This window comes from Rutidosis leptorrhynchoides, chromosome 4 (genome assembly GCF_046630445.1).
Source record: "Rutidosis leptorrhynchoides isolate AG116_Rl617_1_P2 chromosome 4, CSIRO_AGI_Rlap_v1, whole genome shotgun sequence".
Taxonomy (NCBI): Eukaryota; Viridiplantae; Streptophyta; class Magnoliopsida; order Asterales; family Asteraceae; genus Rutidosis; species Rutidosis leptorrhynchoides.
Window position 1 is genome coordinate 528716904 of NC_092336.1, and position 22560 is coordinate 528739463.

A 22560-nucleotide genomic window follows, 5' to 3' on the forward strand; every position below is an offset into this window, starting at 1 on the left:
GGATGTTACAATCCTCCCCCTAATAGGACACAGCGCCCTCACTGTGCACGTTTGGTCCGGGGCCTGGCTCTGATACCATCTGTAACGACCCCAGATAAAACGTTCCCCGTAGCATGATATTGTCCGCTTTGCAGAGATAGGGACGTACCCTTGTCTCCCCCGTAGGTTGCTCACGGATTTTTCTTGGCGACCACACACGAAGAACACTTTCCCATGAGGTCACCCATCCTGGTAGTGCTCTCGCCTGAGCACGCTTAACTGCAGAGTTCTCATGGGATCTGCTGCGCTTGTGGTCCCAAAACGCGTCATGCTAGGAAAGGTCTCCACACCCTTATAAGGCATGCTTCGTTCCCCTCTCCAACCGATGTGGGACGGATGTAACACGGATGTTACACAAGGAAGAGGTTTCGGTTTTGAACCTCCACTACCACTTGCCGATTAAATCCAAGTTTTTACTTTTAAGAGCCCCAAGATTTAACCCCCCTTCCTCGTAAGGAAGGAGAACTTCATCCCATTTAACCCACGAAATTTTAGAGTTGTTTCCCGACCCGCCCCAAAAGAAGGAACGTCTCACACTCTCTAATTTTTTTAGCACACATTGCGGGGCACGAAAGAGCGAAAAGAAATACAACGGTAAACTATTAAGCACCGATTTCACGAGAGTCAAACGCCCACCAATAGACATCGATCTAGCTTTCCAATCCGCTAATCTTTTTTTGAATTTATCAATAACCATTTTCCAACTAGAGAACTTGTTCATATTCGCACCAAAAGGGAGACCAAGGTAAGTACATGGAAAGGAACCAACATTACACCCGAAAACACGCGCCATAGAGCCCACTTCATCCGAATCAACATTAATCCCAAAAAGATTGCTTTTATTATAATTTACCTTAAAGCTCGACGTTTGTTCAAAACATTTAAGCAATTTCATTAGATTGTCCAAATTGTTCCCACTCCATGAACCAAAGAAAATGGTGTCATCCGCGTATTGGAGGTGCGACATCGGGATTTTATCGTCTCCTATTTCAACACCATTAAACAAGTTCACCTTCACCGCGGATTTGGTTAAGAGATTAAGGCCTTCAGCCGCCAAGATGAAGAGGAAAGGTGAAAGCGGATCACCTTGTCTTACACCTCTTTCAAGTTTGAACTCTTTTGTAGGCGAACCGTTTAACAAAATCGAGATTGAAGCCGACCTTAAACATGACAAAATCCAATTCCTCCATCTAGACCCAAATCCCATCATCAAATTTTTTTTCTTTTGAAGTTCACTCAAGGTAATTATCTACTATAAATTTTTTATTTATCAAAAAAGAAATATCGTACCAAACATTTATGTTTTTTTATAATGTTTATAGCTTATCTAAATACGTAATATTTTGTGATACCAACCACTTGCAATCCTGGCTCCGCCCCTGATGGTACCGAGATCGCCATTTTAACCAGGAGTTTGAAGGTTCGAGTGCTACTATGAACAACTTGTAGATATTTCGTGTATTAATTTGTGATAATAATATGTATCATTTTTACTCTAAGAAAATAATTTACTAAAACTAATTAGGATATATCTAATCATAGTCATAAAGTTCTCTTTTCTAAGATAATGTAAATATTAAATGTACTTTGTAGTATATTAAGGGTCTGTTTACTTTCCACTTAATGATGTATTTCTCTACGGCTCTTAATTCAATAAGTAACATTATGTTTTTTTATCACTTAATCTACCATTTAATCTGAAATTTGGACTGTTTTCAGGAGACATAAAATTAGATATATCTTCAGATTAAGAGGCAAATAAAAATAGAGGCAATTCAGATAAAAAGTAAACAACCTCTAACATTAAAAAAGTTGTTATTATCAAGTACCGTAGTCCGTAGGTGATTCTTAATATAGTAAAAGTAAGTACCACAAGTCTTAATATTTTAAACATATTACTTGGACAATGTTTAGAACACTCTACTCTTTAGTCTTTACAACACTATTGGATTGACCTGGTTTTTTCGTTTGTGAAAGACTAATGCGTATCTCACTAAACGCCAAAAGTTCAAACGAGAACCATAAAAAAAGCGAGAACTGCGAGAACTTTTGATTTATAAAGATTTTCACATGTAACTAGATTGAATCACACATAAACCTTGATGAAGAGTATGAAGGAACATAAAATAGTTGAAAACCACTTATATTTTGCCTATATAATTAAATATATAGTTTCTCGTTCACATGTGCATATTTGTTTCCGAACATGTGAACAATTTCATATAATTAACAATTTAACATTTAATTTGAGCTAATGAACATATGTTTGTTAATGATATGTGCATTAATTAACATTTGCATGTAATTTGTTGGATTTTAACGCATAAAAACTATTAAATTGAATAGTTCTCGCAGTTCTCACCTTTTTAGTAGTTCTCGTTTGAACCTGCCCCTCACTAAACATGCATTAAAAATATTGTATTATTCAACCTTCTAATACACTTTTAATAGTGTGTGGATGAATTTTATACTATACAAATTAATTTCGTTTGTGAAAGAATATCCTTTTGTGCGAATATAACCAACTACTTACTACTATCAATGTACAAACAATGTGTGTATTTCTAATTTTATAGATAAGTCATTTATAATCTTTATAATACTAAAAGAGATGGGAGTTTACGTCGTTAATGCAAAAAACAATGTCAAGACCACATCATTAGTCAAATATGAGATTTAGGATAATTTGTTGCTATACAACTATGTTGATTTTTATTTGGCATCGTGGATTGCAGTGAAGGTGAGATTGTGGGTGGTGGTTGGGTTCGAAAGTCGTCAACGGTGGTCGTGGAGAAGAAATCGTGGGTGGCATTGGACATAATAGGAACGATAGAAGGAGGTGGAAACAACAGTTAGAGAATTACGAAGATACTCCGTTATTGTTCATACTGCTCGGCTGATATACTTATTAGAAATAATAAAATGAAAACATGTCAATATTCTTTTTGAGTTAACCGAAATTAACAATCTATTTTCACAAAATAAGAGTAATGAGGTAATATTCTTTTATACCTTATGTAAATGGTAATGGATAAAACTGTAAAGTTAAAAAAAAAATACAGTGTAATAATGTCTTTTTTAAACTATGTGTTTTTTGTATATGAGCTATCGAATTGAGACGGACAGAGTATCAATTTTTTGATACGAGTATTTTAATTATAATATGTACTAATATGTGATGAATATGTTCGCTTCATAGCTTATAGTCGTTTTACCAAAAATTACTATGTTTGATATTGTTTTTTTAACGTTTGGTCATGCTTCTTTCAGTTTTTTACTTTTTCTAGTAATGTTTATTCGCACTTATAATTTACGATTTGAACCAATTAAAATATATTGTTATAAATGATTTTCGGTAACCGATTATCTATACAACTGAAACGATGATTGAGTTATGGAGCAAAATCAATTTCTGCATCAATGTACGAACCATTCATATGCTCGTTAAAATTTATAGTATGTTTAACCTTTTTACATTTCTTTACCAATATTGTGTTTTACTAAATTTCAGTAGTTATGTAAGTTTAATAAAATATAAAAATTATACATATACATCACATTACATTACATATATTTACATATACATCAAATTTCAAAATTCGCTATTCGGGGATTAATTGATCAAAACTTTTTAAGCAGTAATCGACAATTGGGGAATTAATTGAGGATTAATCGGATTGTACTTTATTATACATTTGAATATTAAATTTTTAAAATTGTATGTGTAAATATATACGAAAACCATAAACATAAACTTTAATAATTGTTTAAAATTATTGATCTTGATTAAAAACTCTAAAATACTAGTTAAAAATCCATGTTAAAATGTTTATCAATTTTGACATTGACCGGCTTCGATTATCAAACTCGATTTTGACCCATCAATCGACGTTGACCGTTTAAAAATGGGGTTTGAAAAATCAAAACGAAATGCTCTTCAGATGAATAATTAGAGAGTAATCGGTTTTTTTTTTACAAAATGTGTATATAAATATATATAAATATAAATATAAATACAGTGTAAAAAATTAAAAAAACAAAAAAATATAAAGAAAACTTGCATCATTTCATGTACTATATTTTTTTTCACATCGTCAAAAGATCAAAAGATTCGAAAAAAATAGTACAAAATTAACCCCTAAAAAAGGAAGCTTCTTCTACATCAGATCAACAAACACTACCTGCAAATTCAACAAACAAGCAAGCAAAAATCATAATAATAATAATTTTAATTTCATTCACCTACACAAATTAAACCGTGATAATTCGTCTGTGTTATTAATCTCTGGCCGGATCATGGACGAACAACAAAATCAGAAACAATTAAATCAGGACACCGAAGACATTGAAGCGGCTGAGCTGATTTTGTTTCAAGTCTCTGAATGCTACGTTTATTTGGTAATAATCTCACGATCTACTATTTCATTTACTCTTTTTTTTTGTTTTCATTTATTTCATATCAGTGTTTACATAATCATATATCATATAAATTACAAAATTGGACGTGGTAATCGGAAATAGATTACGCAAACTTGATTTATTAGGTATTTGTTTTGGAATTTGCTTAATTTCTATGAGATTGGAGAATGCATACATAGTGTTGAACTAGTTGCTTGAACAATTTGTTGTAGAATTGACGATTATTTTGGTGTTTTCAGATATAATTGGCTAGGGTTGCATATATCTAATTTTTAATTGATGAAAGTTTTTGAATAAGGTAGTGGGAAATATTGAAAGTAGTAGCTATAGTAAATGTATTACCTATAGAAGGTTTAAAGCACAACGGCATTACCTATAGAAGGTTCTTTCTTCTGTTAAATCATGGGACTTGTATAGTTAAATGTATTATGAGGTTTTCACTAGCCAACATAAGATTTGAACCGGACTCAAGGCCCCAACGACTGGGCTCTTATTGTTAAATGTATTATTTACATCTTAATATACTTTGTTATTTTTTGCAGATACCTCCGAGGAAGACTGCAGCTTCCTACAGGTTCTTAACAGATGCTTTTAACTCGTGTTTTTCTTTTAGAACTATCTCATTTCTTTTCTAACTCCCGAGATATGTCTCTGATATTGTGTATTCTTAAACAAATTGTGATCTATTATCCTATAGATGTAGTTGAGCTGTTCCATAAAATTTTGCTAGAATATCAGATGATTGAATGAGGTTGCGTCATTAGTGTAAGTTACAGAAGTCAAAGTCAGATATGTAACATATTTCAGCTTCCGCATTTTCTTTAGCAAACTGGTGAGAAATGCTAATAATGAATGCGGGCAGTTTGTCAGTTAGGAACTGTAACCGCCGGCTACATAATTAGTGTAATATAGTGTCTTTCTACTTTAAGGATGGTATCTGATGATATATGTTAATTGTGCGCAGTTTGTGAGCTACGAACTGTAAAACATTAGGTTTTTTGTCATTTTGTTTCTTTCTTTCTCATTGTACTTCTTAAAAGCTAAGAACCTCTTGAATATAATGTATGTAAAGAACATCCTATTTTACACGTACTCGTGTTTCTTGTTAAGTGTTTAATTAACATGTTTTCTGCATAATACGTACTATATTCAGACATTTGATTTGAAATCGTAGGATACAAAGATGATAAACAATCAGAAATGTTATTTCAATGTTGAAACTATCAAAAGTTACCGAGTAACCTGAAACTTGTCTTTACATAATGATAACTCTTATAAGTGTTAGGCTATATGGGTCACGTGACTTGTAGTCAATTACCTGTATATTTTATGTAACTGATATAGTATCATAAACATTTTTATATCAATGAGTTGTCCATGCTGGAGACGTGGAACTGATCAATCTGTGTCTCACATTGTAGGGCTGATGAATGGGATATAAACAAATGGGCTTGGGAGGGGACAATGAAAGTGGTAAGTAAGGGAGAAGAATGTATAATCAGACTAGAAGATAAGACAACAGGTAACAAATTTCTGCTGTTCAGTTTTTACTATTGAAGTCATTAAAATGATGGGTCAGGTAAAGGATCAGACGGGTAACTTTATGCGCAGGTCAAAACGGGCTTTTTTATCATTTTTATGTTGTTAATTTACAAATCATACCGTATGGTGTATGATTATCAAAATGTATCATATATTTAATCATTTCCTTAGAATATAACGAACTAGGACGTTGTAAACATGTGAATACATGTTTAATGACATTTGACCCATAATGTATTTATATCTTATCTAGCAGTTAACAACATTCTAGTCGTTTGATTGGGTATCAATCCTTTACAACCCAATATGATCCGTTTTCATACAAACGAGTTGAAATTGCCACCTCCTTTTCTATTCTGATGGACTGTATGATTACTTAATTTTGATATGTAGGAGAACTCTATGCTCGGGCATTTTTAAGAGATGGAGAGCCTCATCCTGTGGAGCCTGTAATTGATAGCAGCCGGTAAATCATTTTCTATTTCGATACTACTTTTGAATATATCTTTATTAGTACATAGCATGTGTTATTATTAATCACATTATGACTTGTTCAGTGTTCTTTACTACCTTTTATAGAAGTTAATTTACAGCCACAATCTTGTCGATGTACGTGATTTCGTAACTAACAGTGCAACGTTTTGCAGATATTTTGTCCTACGTGTAGAAGAGAACATTGGTAAGACTACATGCTTTATTGATATTATTATACTGCCCATTTCTAACAACAGGTCATCACCTACATTCCTTAGGGGTCTATTTATGTTTTATCTTTTACCCATCCGGCTGGATATTCTAAGAGATTCAACCGTAAACAAAATATATCAAACTGATTTTCAGTCATCCCACATAAGTTATTGTAATAATAATATAGGTTTTGTAAATATATCTAACTTACATTTATAATTTATATAACTAAAGTTGAAAGATGAATAAAAAAGGATTTGCAAGCTAGCCTACCCTGACCAATCTGTTTTAATCTGCACTTAATAACTATTTATATTTAACCCCTCAACTTATGATTCCTAAAACGAAGCCATAAACTATTTGAAAAATGATGCAGGTGGCCGTCTTCGCCATGCTTTTATCGGTATAGGATTTAGAGAAAGACCTCAAGCTTATGATTTCCAAGCAGCTCTTCATGATCATATGAAGTACTACTCTACTTCTATTACTTTTCTTAGAAAAGTTATCTCAAGTCAAATGTGGTCTCATTTCATACCTTTAAGATGTTTCAGTTCATCACTCAGTTTTTTATGCATTAATTTGATCACTTATCTAAAAGAAACATCATATATGGTTTGAAGGTATCTTAATAAGAAGAAAACTGCTGAAGAAATGGAACAACAGTTCCAGCACACTTCTTCAGTCGATTACAGTTTAAAAGATGGAGAAACCATAGTGCTTCAACTAAAGAATGTAAGTGAACTTCAACTTTTCTGGTCTACTGTTTCAACTAGAGGTGGAAAAATGGGTAGGTCTTATTCGATAATTAGTGCGTGTTAAAAAGTGAATTATTTCAAATAGGTAATCCGTTTTTTGAATATAATGATGATTTAGGAGGTTTTATGCGGTAATAATACAGATACTTCCAGCCCTTCTTATCCTTTGAGAGAAAACATAACATAAATCGACCTATGCGAAAGTTAATTATTTAAAATGAGTATCTCTAGTTGAACTGATTTCTTAGCTTAATTACATTTTTAATGCTATAGTTCCAAATATATGATGTTCCGATTCAATTTTGACAAAAGGTTTTATCTTTTAAATTCTTTGGTTCAGTACTCCATCTATTGTATAAAAGTTTATTTGGGATGTCCTGTAATGAAACTTGCAATGTTTGTTTTCTGCCAAGGTTTTATGATTTCATGTGAAGTTAATATTATTGTTTATTCACATGATTTGTACAAGTGTATCCTTTTTAACTAGCCGAAAAATCCCTATTTTTTTATATCGAAGGGTCAATTGGAAAGTTCACAGACAAAATTAAATGAAGTGAAAGTACTTTGCTACTTATTTGCGATTATTCTGTTTAAGTAAAACTTTTGTGGCTGACTTTCATTTTAGTGATAGATATAGCTTTTTTTCTAATGATGTCTTATGTGTACTATGATTACAGAAAAGTGGTCGAAGCGTGAGGTCCAAGTTTTTTGAGCAAGGACTAAATAACGTCCCAGATCAAAAAGAAAAGGGTAAGGAGGTTGCAATTACGAGTATACCCCCACCCCCACCTCCGTCTCCACTTTCACCGCCAGTTGGTGCTGTGAAGACCTCTGTAGAATCACCCTCAAAGCTCTCTCTTGATGGAAGTCCAAAAGAAATGTCGTTGACCCCTGTTGACAAGCAACCAAACGAACCCCAATCTGTTGAACAACAGACTGCTCAAGATGTTGTACTGGATGATGATTTTGGGGATTTTCAAGCAGCTTAGTGTTATGAACGTTTACTTGAATCTTAAAGAAGTTATCATTAATCTTATTTTGGTAAATATGGCATTTTGTTTTGTATTTTTTTTGTTTTATATACAAACACTCCATCACCTAGTTTTGTTTGTTTTCTGTTATTGTATACTGTGTGTTTGCTTTGGAGGAAATTGGAATGATGAGTTTTTGGTGCAACTCTCTTTGTAATTTTGAAACATACTAGTATACTAAATGCGACGTGTTCTTTATTTTCGCAACTCTCTAAATAATCTGCTGTCATTTATCTTCTATAGCTTAGTGTTGTGAATGTTTTACTAGTGGTGCTTTTAGTTCACGAAATGTTTTTTTATGGAATTGAATTTGCTAAAAAAAATAAAAATTGCAATTTGAGGAATGCGAAATCATGTGAGTGAAGAAATTTGGTGAGTTACAATTTCATCGAGTTCTAAGAACCAAACTTTTGGAGACATAAAAAGCAAGTAAACTATACAATAAAAGAAAGAACTAACAGTGGATTCTCTTTTTGGTTATTGTGTAGTTTTAACAAGTCAAGAAGACATGATGTTTTAGTATGATTTTAAATTTGGTCTTGTACTCTTGTGGAGTTGTATATTTGAGTGAATATTTATGAAATATACTTATTTAATTCACAATACTAATGTTACCAATGGATTATATGGTACTAAAAGATGGAGAAAACGTTTAAGAATCAAAGTATACATATTTTAAGTTATTTGATAGTGATGGCTCTTTTATATAATTTTTATGTATAATGTACAAAAATGTACAATGTATATGTATTACTCCTTAATTGAAACAATAACAAAAAGGAGAATAAAGTTTATACACACGTACCTTTTAAGGCCTTGTAATATTTCCAATTTTTTTTACTTTATTAATATTATTATTTAATTTTTTGGAAAGTTAGATTTGGAAGCAATGAGGGGATAGAAACCACCCATCTCATTATTTTTAACGCACACACTAGTTTTCGGGCGAAAATTCGAACTGCATAACATGACCGGATCCATTAATCCATGCGGGCATGCGGATCAAATCGAATTCATGCGTACACGGGACGGTAAAACCTCATCATAGACTTTTTTATGGAGTAAGAGATCGAACCTCTAACCTTCATTGGGATTGAACCATTTCATTAAGTATTTATATAATTATACAGTATAATTATGCAATGAATAATAATAGTAGATTTAGGGTGTGTTTGTTTGCCTCTTAATGAAATGATTCAGTGCTGAATGCTGAACCATTCAGCATTCAGTGTGTTTGTTTCTGACCTCTGAATGACATATGATGATGAATGGTTCAGAATTCAGTGCTGAACCATTTAGAGATGAAACACTCTCTTAACCATTAAGAGCCTAAATTTTCTGTAATTTTCTCCTCAAATCCTATCCTGAACACTTAACTAACAAGTATATTGAATATTTTATTCATGTTACACTTTGATAAGGTAAGTTTACTCAGTTTATATCGTTCATTCTAAATCATTATCAAACAGCTTATTTTCATTCAGAACAAACTTTATTCAGAGGCTTTGAATTATTCAGATTCTGAACCATTCAGCGCTAAATCATTCAGTTTTATCAAACGCACCCTTATTAAAATTATGAATGGGAATATGATTATTCGTTTTATGTTTGCAACTTTCACTTATTCTTATTTCTTATTATTATTCAAATAAAAATAAAATGAGTTTATCTACAAAAAAATTAAGCAATTTATCTTTAAAATGAAAGCAAGTAATTATTTAAATTTAAACATATTATTGATATTTATAATTATATTTATAATTATATTTATATTTATACGTAGATTTATATACACACATATATATTTTTTATCATTGCCAATTTATATTATTTATATTTATATATATATATATATATATATATATATATATATATATATATATATATATATATATATATATATATATATATATATATATATATATATATATATATATATATATAGGGCCGGCCCGATAATTTTAGTGGCCCTGTGCCAAATTAAACTATGGGCCCCAAACACAAGATTTTGTTTTTTAAAAGCAACATACCAAATACAACATTTTAGCCATTAGATATCCGATATTCCGATATCAATAGAGTCCGGGATAGATAAATATTAACACTTTTTAAAGAAATTGGGCCCATACTCCTTTATAAGGATCCATTCGGCAACCTTTGCCTTAAATCACAAATTAGTGTATATTGATTTCATATAAGAAACTTGGGCCCTGTGCTGTTGCACATGTTGCACACCCAATGGGCCGGACATGTATATATATATATATATATATATATATACTTATAAATATTGTTTAATTCTTTATATTTATCTATTTAATATATTTATTTATATTTTATTGAGACATAAATAAGTAAACCAAACCACGGTTAACTCCGTCTCTACGTTTGTGATTGCCGTACTCAAACTATTTCCCTAAACCCTCTCTCCCTTCCAACTTCCTTCCTCTCTTTTCTTTAATTTTTTTTATAAATAAAAATAAAAAAAATTCATATTAATCATAAATTCACAATAATCAACTTTTTAGGGTTTATATTCATCTCAATCATCATCATCATCATCTCCAAAACGTAAGTCCTTCTGTCATCATAGTTTCACCCAATTTTTATCTGCTCACTTTCGGTTTCCATTTTCATGCCTTTATTTCATGATCATCGAAACACACACACACATACATATAGTTCTTATATTATTTTTTTCACGATCATCACAAAAGGAGCTTTTAGTTTAAAATCTATGTTTACAACTGAAAGCTTTAGTATTAATTTTGAGAAATTAAACTCCTAAACGAAAAGCTAGTTGGAGGTTTTAGAAACAAAATTTCATAAATAAGCTTGAAAATTATCGTACTAAAAGCTACAGCTCATGTCTCCGGGCCGGCTTGCAGCTATTTTTTTCAAAACATATTCATAATTTCAAAACATATTCATAATCGATGATCATGAATTGACTTTAATTTTGTCATGTGTATATATCTGTTTTTAAGTCTTATTTCTTTTATATCATCTTTATAGGTGTATTATAGGGTTTTATGAATTTACGTGATTATAAAGATTAAACAACGCGATTTAACCTTTGAATTTATGGACTTATGGTTAATTAACAAGTTACCTTATGCTTATTATGTTTTGTAAGGAAGTGTAGGTAAAGAGAAAAATATAGTAGTGTTATGGAATATGGAAGAACATAATGAGATCATGGGGCTTCATGTATAAACTTTGTGCAAGTTATCTTTAGTGTAAGCGTACTTTATGTGAGCAGGGCGTTGAGTGTTGAGGGTTTAAGGTTTATAGTTTTTTTTTTTTCTTAACGGCAGTTCGGGATAACCCAGGGAACCTAAATCACCCACGCGTTCATCTCCCCCAGTTGCATAACCCGCCCTAATTGCTGCTTAGAAGGAAACCCAGCCCAATCTGAGAGCATGGGCGGTAAAACCCCCTACCCCACTGCCCCCGCAATGCGATGTGCGGAAGGCACCGTTGGGTGGAATTTAAGGTTTAAGGGGCAATCTTGTGTGCACTGTTGTATCTCACGAGAGTTGAGCTCCCGACCTCTCGCTAAGAGAGGCAGGCCACTACCACATGAGCTACAACACAAGGTTGTTTAAGGTTTAAAGTTGAGAGGCAGAATGGCGCAAAATTGCTAGGAAAGAAGAAAAAAGTAGATGGAAAAGAAAAGTTAAATTTTTTGGAACTTCAGTTTGTGGCTATGCTTTTACTGAATTACTTAAATGTAAAACGGATTTCCAAAAGTAATGAAGTCGTCCAGGTTTTATGGTTCTGTGACTGATAATTTGAGGTGTTAAAAATTCAGAATGTCAGAAGTATTTATTATATACATGCTAAAGTCTAAATATATAGGAACATTTTTGAAGCAGTTTTTACCAAGGATGTGCCCTATAATTCCATGCCAAATGGCTATTTATAAAGGTATTGATGATAGGTTTGTGTAGTTACTTGGTCGGAAGTAAGCGTTTAAGTTATCATAGTTATTGCGAGCTATCTTACTAAAAAATGTAAACCTTGTGTTTTGTTGCTTGCAGTATCTATAGAAGAAATTTAAGAATGAAGTACATATATTTTGTGATTTTCTTTTATAAATTATGCAACCATTAATGGAAATTATGGGTGTCGGTCCAGGTACTATTTTGGAAGTTTATCAAGTAAAGCTACCGAAAGTTTATCTCTTGTTCTGATAAAGTTGAAATATGGATTCCACGGATATTAAAGGTATTGCTTGGGTTGGTAATATATACCAGAAGTTCGAAGCGATGTGTATGGAGGTTGAAGAAGCTATGTGTCAGGTATAACCAGTTGTTATTCTCTCTTGAACGTGTCAATCAAGTAGTGTTTTTTAAACAGTTTTCTGCTCCTAGTTACACTCTAAATACTTTTGATTATCTCCATCCCCTACATCATATAATGTAAAACATATAAAACTAAATTATCTTTGGAAAAAGGTTTGACACAATCAATGTTTTCCTGATGTGGATGGGTACATTTTGCTTGTTTCCTGAATTCTAATTTCATTTATTTTTCTGTTTGTTAAATCTGCATCCCCGTTTTCTCAGGAAACAGCTAAATATGTTGAAAATCAAGTCCAGACAGTCGGTGCAAGTATGAAAAGGTTCTGTTCTGATGTGATGCAGGATTTTCTTCCTCCATCTTCAAAAGATCTCACCCGAGTTGCCAATGCTGAGTTATCGCTGAACCCTTATCTCGAGTTCGGAATACACAAGAAGTCAATATCAAGCATTAAAGAAGATGCTATTGATCCTGTGCGTATCAAGGGTATTTCTGAGGATAAATCAAAATCTAGCAATGATGTATGGGAAGACTGGTCTACAGCATCGTTTGATTGGGAAATAAGCGATAAAGATGAAGCAAATTGTGACCGGATGGCAAATGAAGCTTTAAAATCAAAGCCAAAAGGAGAGCAGGAACTGAAAATGTGTAATCAGATTGTTAATACTTCACATGGTTCACCTGCACCTAGCACGGCTGTATCTACTAAGTCCAGTTTAAAGGTGGTGAAACGTCCCAGACGTATACCGACTAGTAATATCACAATAGCCGAACGTACAGGTAATTTATCTTAAATGCATCTTTTTGCACATTTATTTATCTTATTATTTTTCTTGCAAACTGTTTTCGACTGCAGATAAAAGTGAAAGTAGAGGGCCGGTTTCTCAGATGGGTTCACAAGCTACTTCTGAGACGTCTAATTGTCTGTCCATTAATGGAGATGCAACTCACATAGGTATATCATAACACCAATACTCCTTTTATGAACATTAAGCTGGAACTTTCTTTGATTAAACTAAATTGTCTTAAATACCCTTCTTTGACGGATAAGATGTAGCTTCTATATTTTTTTTTTGGTTTGGTATTATGGACTCACATCATTACCGCAATATATCTGTATTATGACAATCACGGGCACAGATAGTTAATTGTAACTTGTCATCTTAATCTTACTATTTATAGTTGTTCAAAGATGAAATAATAGCGAGGGACATATAAAAATAGTAACTTAATAATGCCCGTTATTTGATTCATATTAATGAAGCTACTAAAGATATTCTAAAATTGGACTTCTGTTGAACTGCAGCGGTTCCTCCTATTGATGCTTAGTTAATCCCTAACAGTTAACATAACCGTTGCTATATGCATTTTGTATATCATATGATACCGTTGATCCTATTTTAAGAAATCTTTGTATTATTTGTCTTACTTGCAGATCCGTGTGAAAATAACAGGTGTGTGTCATCTTCACAAACAGATTCACACATTAGTTCTAGTACTCAATCTGGTGAGTCTGTTATTGAAGAGGCCTTTCGATCCCATACAGGTATTGTTACACTACTCTGTTCTATTGAAATTCTAATCGTTTTACTAAAGTGACATCTAGCGAACGACTAAGCAATTTAGTTGCACATTTATCTGATCATGTGCTTGCATGTACCTATGCTTAAAGGTGTCTGACAAATAGCTTGATACCAAAGTAAGTTGGTAATTATATCTATGACAGCAACTCTTGAAGCTGCGTTCCCTTTCTTTAAATATCCCATTTAAAGTAATTTTATTTGATCTACTTTTCCTTTCATAACAAAAACATTTGTAGTGTTATCTACTTTGTAGAATGTCAATGTTTTTTTCTTCTAATGTTACTTCTATAATTCATTCTACTTTTTTCATCTCCTGGACACTGAGAGTCATCCATTAATATTTAACAAAATCACTTATGAATGGGTATTCAGGTTGTGTTTCATTTCTTACTGGACAAACTGGTATTTTAAAAGTTAGTTAAGAGCCTGTTCGTCCCCTACTAATTACCTAACCCAACCATATCACCTTTGCGACATCTAATCAACGTTACCTTGTGGTTTGTGCTCATCTTAATATCTAATATTGGTATGAAAACTGAATTACGAGTTTCAATTCCATCTTAGGATCTAAACCATTTTTCTTTTACTCCTTGTCTGCAATTGTGCATTTTGTTGGTGTCTTTACATTCATAATATATTACTTATTGACATCTCATCCAAACTTGCGGTTTCATTTTTAGTTTTCTTGGTTTGTAGTTTTTGGATTATAACACAAGCTTGTACATTTAATGCGAGTTATAATATGTAGGAAGTTCAGCAGACTGTGCTCCAGATATAATAGGGGATAACAATCCTAGTGTACGAATGATGGAACTTATTGGACATGATTCTGAAGAATCAGGATTTGAAGAAACGTGTGTTTTAGTGGATAATAGTGATTATTGTCTCGACAACCATAACAAAGAAATAAAGCGATCATACAAAGTACTACATCCCTCTTTTTTCTTGAAATTGTTTTGAAGCTTATATTCTTTTGGAAGACACAAAATAGGTGTTGGATGGGTTTAACGCTAACGCATTAAACCTAGTCAACTTAGGCTGGGTTGACCGAGAACTCCTTTTGCTCCAAAAAATTGCTCATTTTTACATATGCTGAATGTCTCAACTAGATTTATCTCTCTTAAATTCAATGATGGTCTAATCATTCTAATATCTCAGTATCTATTTTATCTATTAAAACTTAAAAGTACACTTATAGCAACTTTCGACCTGTTTGACCCTCGTTACTATTTTACATGCTGGTAAAATCTAGCCCGAATCAACTTGTAATAAATGAATGGGTCGAAATTGCTACCTCTACGCTTACTTACTTTCTACTTGTACTACTGCAGAAGAAGATCAGGAACGTCTTTTCTTTGAAAAAGAATTCTGCTAGGAAGCAGGAGTACAAACAAGTTGCAGTACAATATGGCAATGCAGAACCAAACATACAAGGTAAAACATCTGTTCCACTTGCAACCGCCACTTCAGAAAACATAAAAGCAAAGAACTTATCGACTCTTGATTCGTTAGACTCAGAGTGGGAACTTCTCTAGATGCTGTCATCACGAACTTTGTAAATAAATTCCTATATATGTTTACATTCGGCCCCTTTTCAGCACAATATAAGCTATTTTGTGTTTGATAAATCTCGATGATCTCTCGACTCGAGGCACGGGAGCTGTTAATAGTGATCATTGTGGAGAGTTTAATCTTGCTTTGAGCTGATTTAAGCTCTTATTTGATGTCATAATAAAATAAGTTATGTTGTAAACAAAATTACTAGTCCTTTGATAATTCTCATCGTAAAATATTAGAATACAAGGGAACTTTGGTTAACATTTAGCTCTTAATGTGTTATTTTGCTTTTCGTACCGAACTAACTTCTGTTGGCATCTATGTTTGTTTATAGTGATCCACCAATGTTGATTGTTCATTTAGTTTAACAGACATGTGTGAAAGACCTTCATAGTAACTTGCTTGTGAACACTTCCTATTTGTGGGAGGTACCAATATACTCATATGTATATGCATGATGATAATGGATTTTATTTGAAGGGAAGTAATATAACTTGTTAGGTTTTTCATTTGTTCTCTTTTTACTTCATATGCCGTTTTAACTTCGAACATTCAAATATGATGATTATGAATTGGAAACGAGCCGAGCTCGAGCTTGAGCTAGACTCGTTTATATTTCGTAGAGCTCGAGCTTCGGTTCGAGCCTAATATTTTAAGCTCGAGTTTGGCTCGTTTGATATTTTACAAGCTCGAGCTCGGTTCGAGCTCGAATCGTTAATTACATAATCTTATTTTTATTTATATTATTAAATTTATTATATTTTATATTTATTGTTTTTGTAACACATATAATAAGATTTACTATTATTCTTTCAACTATTGTTGATATAAAAGTAATTATTATATAAATATATATATTATATATTATATTGTTAAAAAATTAATATTTTGGTGAATATATAAATGAAAAGGCCTGTTTAGGTTCGCGAGTTTGTTCGAGCTCGAGTTATGGAGCTCGAGCTCGTTTGCTAAACGAGCTTTAAATTAAGTACAAGCTCGGGTTTGGGCTCGTTTATGCTTGACTCAAGACGAGCTTTTAACGAGTCGAGCTCGAGTAGCTCAGCTCATTTACAACCCTAGAATTGGTAAAACTCAGTCACATTACTTTTTATTAATTTCACATTACTTTTTATTAATTTTAATCCTGCAATCGTCATCTTATTAAGAGGGGTAAGATTGAGCGAAGATAAAAAAAGAAATATCCCAGTGATAATTGCAACAATTTTTGACTCATGTTGTATCGTGAATTTAACAGGGTACGCAGTTTTGTTTTGATAAGATATCTGAGGAAGGCAGACTTGATTTATTAACTATTAACTATATTATCATAAGAACATTAACAAAGTTATCTACGATTATTTAACTACAGATTTGATGATAATGCATTTGTATAAAAATGAATTTAAATCAAATTTAATTTTTATACATTATTTAGTTGGATTTATTTAATGATAGCCCAAAGTAAGGGTTATCTTTAAAAAGACAAATTAAGTATTATTGGCATAAGTTTACTAAGGTAGTTATTTGGGATAAGATAATACAATATTTTGTTTATGCATTAAAGCATTTTATTTATTTTATTATTACATTTTGTTTATGTGTAAAAGTAACTTGACTACATGAGAGAATTTCAACTTAGTTATATGAAGTAGGTAATGACAAATCCACAACATTTTTTTGATAAATCTATCCTCTCTCTCTCTCTCTCTCTCTCTCTCTCTCTCTCTCTCTCTATATATATATATATATATATATATATATATATATATATATATATATATATATATATATATATATATATATATATATATATATATATATATATATATATAGTTGTATTGTATAATTTAATAATCCATATGCGTAGTGATTTTATTGAAAGTTCTGGTGAAAATATCACCACCGTTCAAAGTCGTCATTAACTAATTACAAGTAAATGATGCTCATCTTAATTTCTTAAATTTTGTTATAAATGTATTATATTTTACCTAATTTTATATACGAGAACTATTTGATTTGGAAAAACCCTGAGAACTAGCAAGTCGAACAAAAATCGAGAAGGACGAATAATTTTGTGTACTGGTCGAATTTTTTTTGAGATGCATATGATATCACGTTTTCTTTCTACAAAACCACGCAGTCAAAAAAAAAAGCTCAATTCGAACAATTTTTTGTGTTGGTCGAACAAGTTTATGTTTTACACGAATTCGAACAATTTTATGTATGTTCGAACAATTTGTGTTCTACACGTTGTTCTACACTCTTAAATTCGAACAAAAAAAGAGCAAGCTGAACAAAAAAAACCCAATTCAAACATTAGCAAGTCGAACAATAATTCTCAGCATTCTCTCCAAATTAGAGTTCTCATGAGATCTTCACTGTATTTTTATTTAGCTTATTGTATATTTGAATATATCAATTCTATATAATGTAGGAAATTTCCCTTTTTTGAGTTCTCAGGAAAAGAAAATTGTGTACAATATACAAACAATTTTCTTTTGTCATCTTTTTCAAAATTTTCAAAAGGATATAATTAGACCGTTCAAAAAAATTCACAATTGTTTTTCGGTGTATACATAAATAAATTTAGTGATTCACATGAGCTGAGGAGCGTAGTTTCCGGCATGACTGTCTGAAGCAAATATGAACCCACAATTATCTTTCACATGACCACCTTCTGTCCACCCAATACTATGCAACATGTACCATTTTCCTACCTACTTAACTTTTCTAATTCAATTCACTTGCACATGGTAATGGTGATAAAAGTGCATGAAAAGTTACACTTTCATATAGGGATTATTAATTAACTAAAATGTCAATTTTCCAACTATAACAATCTCTCAGAAAAAAATGTTGCGGAGTACAAAAAATATTATTGCAAATAACAAGAAAAAAATCGCTACTCACAAGTCACACAAGACTAGCTTGCGATTTGCAACTAATAACTAGTTTAACATGATGTCATGCATGGTTTATATACGTCACTATGTTAAAATGTTGTTGATTTTTTCTTACTACAGTGTGTAACGGTTCAAATAAAAAATAGATAAAAATATCTTAAAAAATTATTCACCGCGTTATTTTATTTTATTATTATTATTATTATTATTATTTTTTTTTTTTTTTTTTTTTTTTTATTGTTGTACATACTAAAAGAGGACTTGAATTTTGTCCTTTCATGATTGCCTCATTGTTATTTTCTACTTTAAAGAGTTGGCGTCCTGCTGCTCAAATTATACTTTTTTTATTTTTATTTTTTTAATTTTATCATCTTTTTCAAATTTTAAGAACCTCTAAAGGCAAATGAGTTTTTGATTATTAGTTTGTTTGAGTTAACTAACTAGAAGCTGAAGTTGATGTTTATAACTGAAACTTGTAATTGGAACATATATTTCTAGTTGATTATATTTTTATAAGTTAGAAACTGAGCTATATTTTAAACATGTAAGATGACATATAAGGACAAAAAACAAACGACATATAAAGATATAAGAGTAATTATGTGATTTTACTTTTTAAAACCTCGTATCTCAATTTTATAACCCAGTTCAAAGTTCAACTAGTTTATTTTGACAAAGTTTATTTTTTTTTTCAATAAACTCTTATAAAATAATATCGAACAATATTGTTAGAAGTTGGAGTTTATAAAAAAAAGTAAACTTAAACGCTCTTAATTAGCTTTCATAAACTAGTGTGCAAAACATACTCTTTGTATATGTCAAAACTGCCTCCACACCTATCATATACCGTTAAACTTTATTACAATCAATACAATTCTAATCTAATAATCGCCTTTTTTTTGAAAGATCAACTTTTATTAAAAGTAAACAAGATATACATTCTTAAGGGCTAAAGCCCGGGTATACACTCGAATAATTTAGAGCTAAAACTAAGTATACAAAAACTATGACTCTAGGAGACTAAACTAAACAGGATGCGGGTGAACTAAATGTATCCCAAAAGTGGTCGGTAAATAGGAAAACACCCTAGCCTCTTCATCAATTCTTAGTAGAGAACGTCACTTGAGAATACAAGCTGGGATGGTAACTACATACAGTGCTGTTTAAACAGCGACAAAGTACATTGAGACATCTCATTTTATCCCATCAAAGAACGATTAGGCGCACGGGCAAAAAACCTGTAGTTAACCAATTCCCACTTGTTCGGAAGGATTTGCATCATAAATTCTTGGATTATTTATCCAACTTAGCCACTCGAGATTAAGGAATTTTCCACGACAATCTATCCATTCGAAACTTTTTTCTTGAATATCCGAGATGATTTTTGGACAACTCGAATTGGATTTATCAAAAGTAATTTCGTTACGATTTCTCCAGATATAATAGCAAGTAATCCAGACTATCGCTTGCCAAATGCATGCACCGGTGTGGGTGGAAAAATTAGGATTGTTTGCTCTTGCGAAATCCGAGCGGTTTGAGAATTGTAGTTGGTCTAGGTTCCACCATATCCGGATTCTTTCCCAAATATCTTTCGTGGTGCTGCAGTTTATTAATGTGTGATGGAGGGTTTCTGTAGTGACCCGAACTTTTCCATGTTTATATATATTAAATGAAATTGTTATTTACATGATTAAGTGTTTCCAACATGTTAAGCAATCAAACTTGTTAAGACTTGATTAATTGAAATAGGTTTCATATAGACAATTGACCACCCAAGTTGACCGGTGATTCACGAACGTTAAAACTTGTAAAAACTATAAGATGATATATATATGATTATATATATAGTTAACATGATATTATGATAAGTAAGTATCTCATTAGGTATTTTAACAATGAATTATATACATAAAATTGAGTTTATTGAATTAAGAAACTCGAAACGATATATATATAACGATTATCGTTATAACAACGTCTTACTAAATACATATGAATCATATTAAGATATTGATACACTATGTTTAATCATGATAAATGATAAGTAAACATGTCATTAAGTGTATTAACAATGAACTACATATGTAAAAACAAGACTACTAACTTAATGATTTCGAAACGAGACATATATGTAACGATTATCGTTGTAACAACATTTAACTGTATATATATCATACTAAGATATATTAATATATCATAATATCATGATAATGTAATAATTTAACATCTCTTTAGATATAATAAACAATGGGTTAACAACATTTAACAAGATCGTTAACCTAAAGGTTTCAAAACAACATCTACATGTAACGACTACGATGACTTAACGACTCAGTTAAAATGTATATACATGTAGTGTTTTAATATGTATTCATACACTTTTGAAAGACTTCAAGACACTTATCAAAATACTTCTACTTAACAAAAATGCTTACAAGTACATTCTCGTTCAGTTTCATCAACAATTTTACTCGTATGCACCCGTATTCGTACTCGTACAATACACAGCTTTTAGATGTATGTACTATTGGTATATATACTTCAATGATCAGATATTAGCAGCCCATGTGAGTCACCTAACACATGTGGGAACCATCATTTGGCAACTAGCATGAAATATCTCATAAAATTATAAAAATATTAGTAATCATTCATGACTTATTTACATGTAAACAAAATTACACATCTTTTATATCTAATCCATATACCAATGACCAAAAACACCTACAAACACTTTCATTCTTCAATTTTCTTCATCTAATTAATCTCTCTCAAGTTCTATCTTCAAGTTCTAAGTGTTCTTCATAAATTCTATAAGTTCTAGTTGAATACTTCCAAGTTTGCTAGCTTACTTCCAATCTTGTAAAGTGATCATCCAACCTCAAGAAATCTTTTTTATTTACAGTAAGATATCTTTCTAATACAAGGTAATACTCATATTCAAACTTTGATTCAATTCATATAACTATAACAATCTTATTTCGAGTGGAAATCTTACTTGAACTTGTTTTCGTGTCATGATTCTGCTTCAAGAACTTTCAAGCCATCCAAGGATCCTTTGAAGCTAGATCTATTTTTCTAATTTCCAGTAGGTTTATCCACAAAACTTGAGGTATTAATGATGTTCATAACATCATTCAATTCATATATATAAAACTACCTTATTCGAAGGTTTAAACTTGAAATCACTAGAACATAGTTTAGTTAATTCTAAACTTGTTCGCAAATAAAAGTTAATCCTTCTAACTTAACTTTTAAAATAAACTAAACACATGTTCTATATCTATATGATATGCTAACTTAATGATTTAAAACCTGAAAACACGAAAAACACCGTAAAACTAGACATACGCCGTCGTAGTAACACAGCGGGCTGTTTTGGGTTTGATAATTAAAAACTATGATAAACTTTGATTTAAAAGTTGTTCTTCTGGGAAAATGATTTTTCTTATGAACATGAAACTATATCTAAAAATCATGGTTAAACTCAAAGTGGAAGTATGTTTTTCAAAATGGTCATCAAGACATCGTTCTTTCGACTGAAATGACTACCTCTTACAAAAAACGACTTGTAACTTATATTTCTGACTATAAACCTATACTTTTTCTGTTTAGATTCATAAAATAGAGTTCAATATGAAACCATAGCAATTTGATTCACTCAAAAAGGATTTAAAACGAAGAAGTTATGGGTAAAACAAGATTGGATATTTTTTTGATTGTTGTAGCTACGGGAAAT

The 22560-nt window shown here is 31.5% G+C and overlaps 2 protein-coding genes across 3 annotated transcripts; both read left to right on the forward strand.

The window, feature by feature from the left end:
- The first annotated feature begins 4161 nt into the window (after nucleotides 1–4161).
- On the forward strand, nucleotides 4162–8652 carry LOC139844981 (uncharacterized protein At1g03900-like). Its single transcript, XM_071835201.1, has 8 exons — nucleotides 4162–4437; nucleotides 5001–5032; nucleotides 5880–5980; nucleotides 6394–6466; nucleotides 6648–6679; nucleotides 7064–7154; nucleotides 7308–7419; nucleotides 8120–8652. Exons 1-8 carry the CDS (start codon nucleotides 4336–4338, stop codon nucleotides 8429–8431), a joined length of 855 nt encoding a protein of 284 aa, XP_071691302.1. The 5' UTR covers nucleotides 4162–4335; the 3' UTR covers nucleotides 8432–8652.
- A 2321-nt stretch (nucleotides 8653–10973) lies between these two features.
- Nucleotides 10974–16164, forward strand: LOC139844982 (uncharacterized). 2 transcript variants are annotated; one of them, XM_071835202.1, is made up of 7 exons: nucleotides 10974–11044; nucleotides 12614–12777; nucleotides 13045–13558; nucleotides 13635–13733; nucleotides 14214–14324; nucleotides 15110–15285; nucleotides 15693–16164. In XM_071835202.1, the coding sequence occupies exons 2-7, from the start codon at nucleotides 12682–12684 to the stop codon at nucleotides 15894–15896; spliced, it is 1200 nt and encodes a 399-aa protein (XP_071691303.1). In that variant the 5' UTR covers nucleotides 10974–11044; nucleotides 12614–12681; the 3' UTR covers nucleotides 15897–16164. The 2 variants fall into 2 exon arrangements, with proteins under 2 accessions (XP_071691303.1, XP_071691304.1); XM_071835203.1 differs by having other exon boundaries at nucleotides 13123–13558.
- Nucleotides 16165–22560: the final 6396 nt, after the last annotated feature.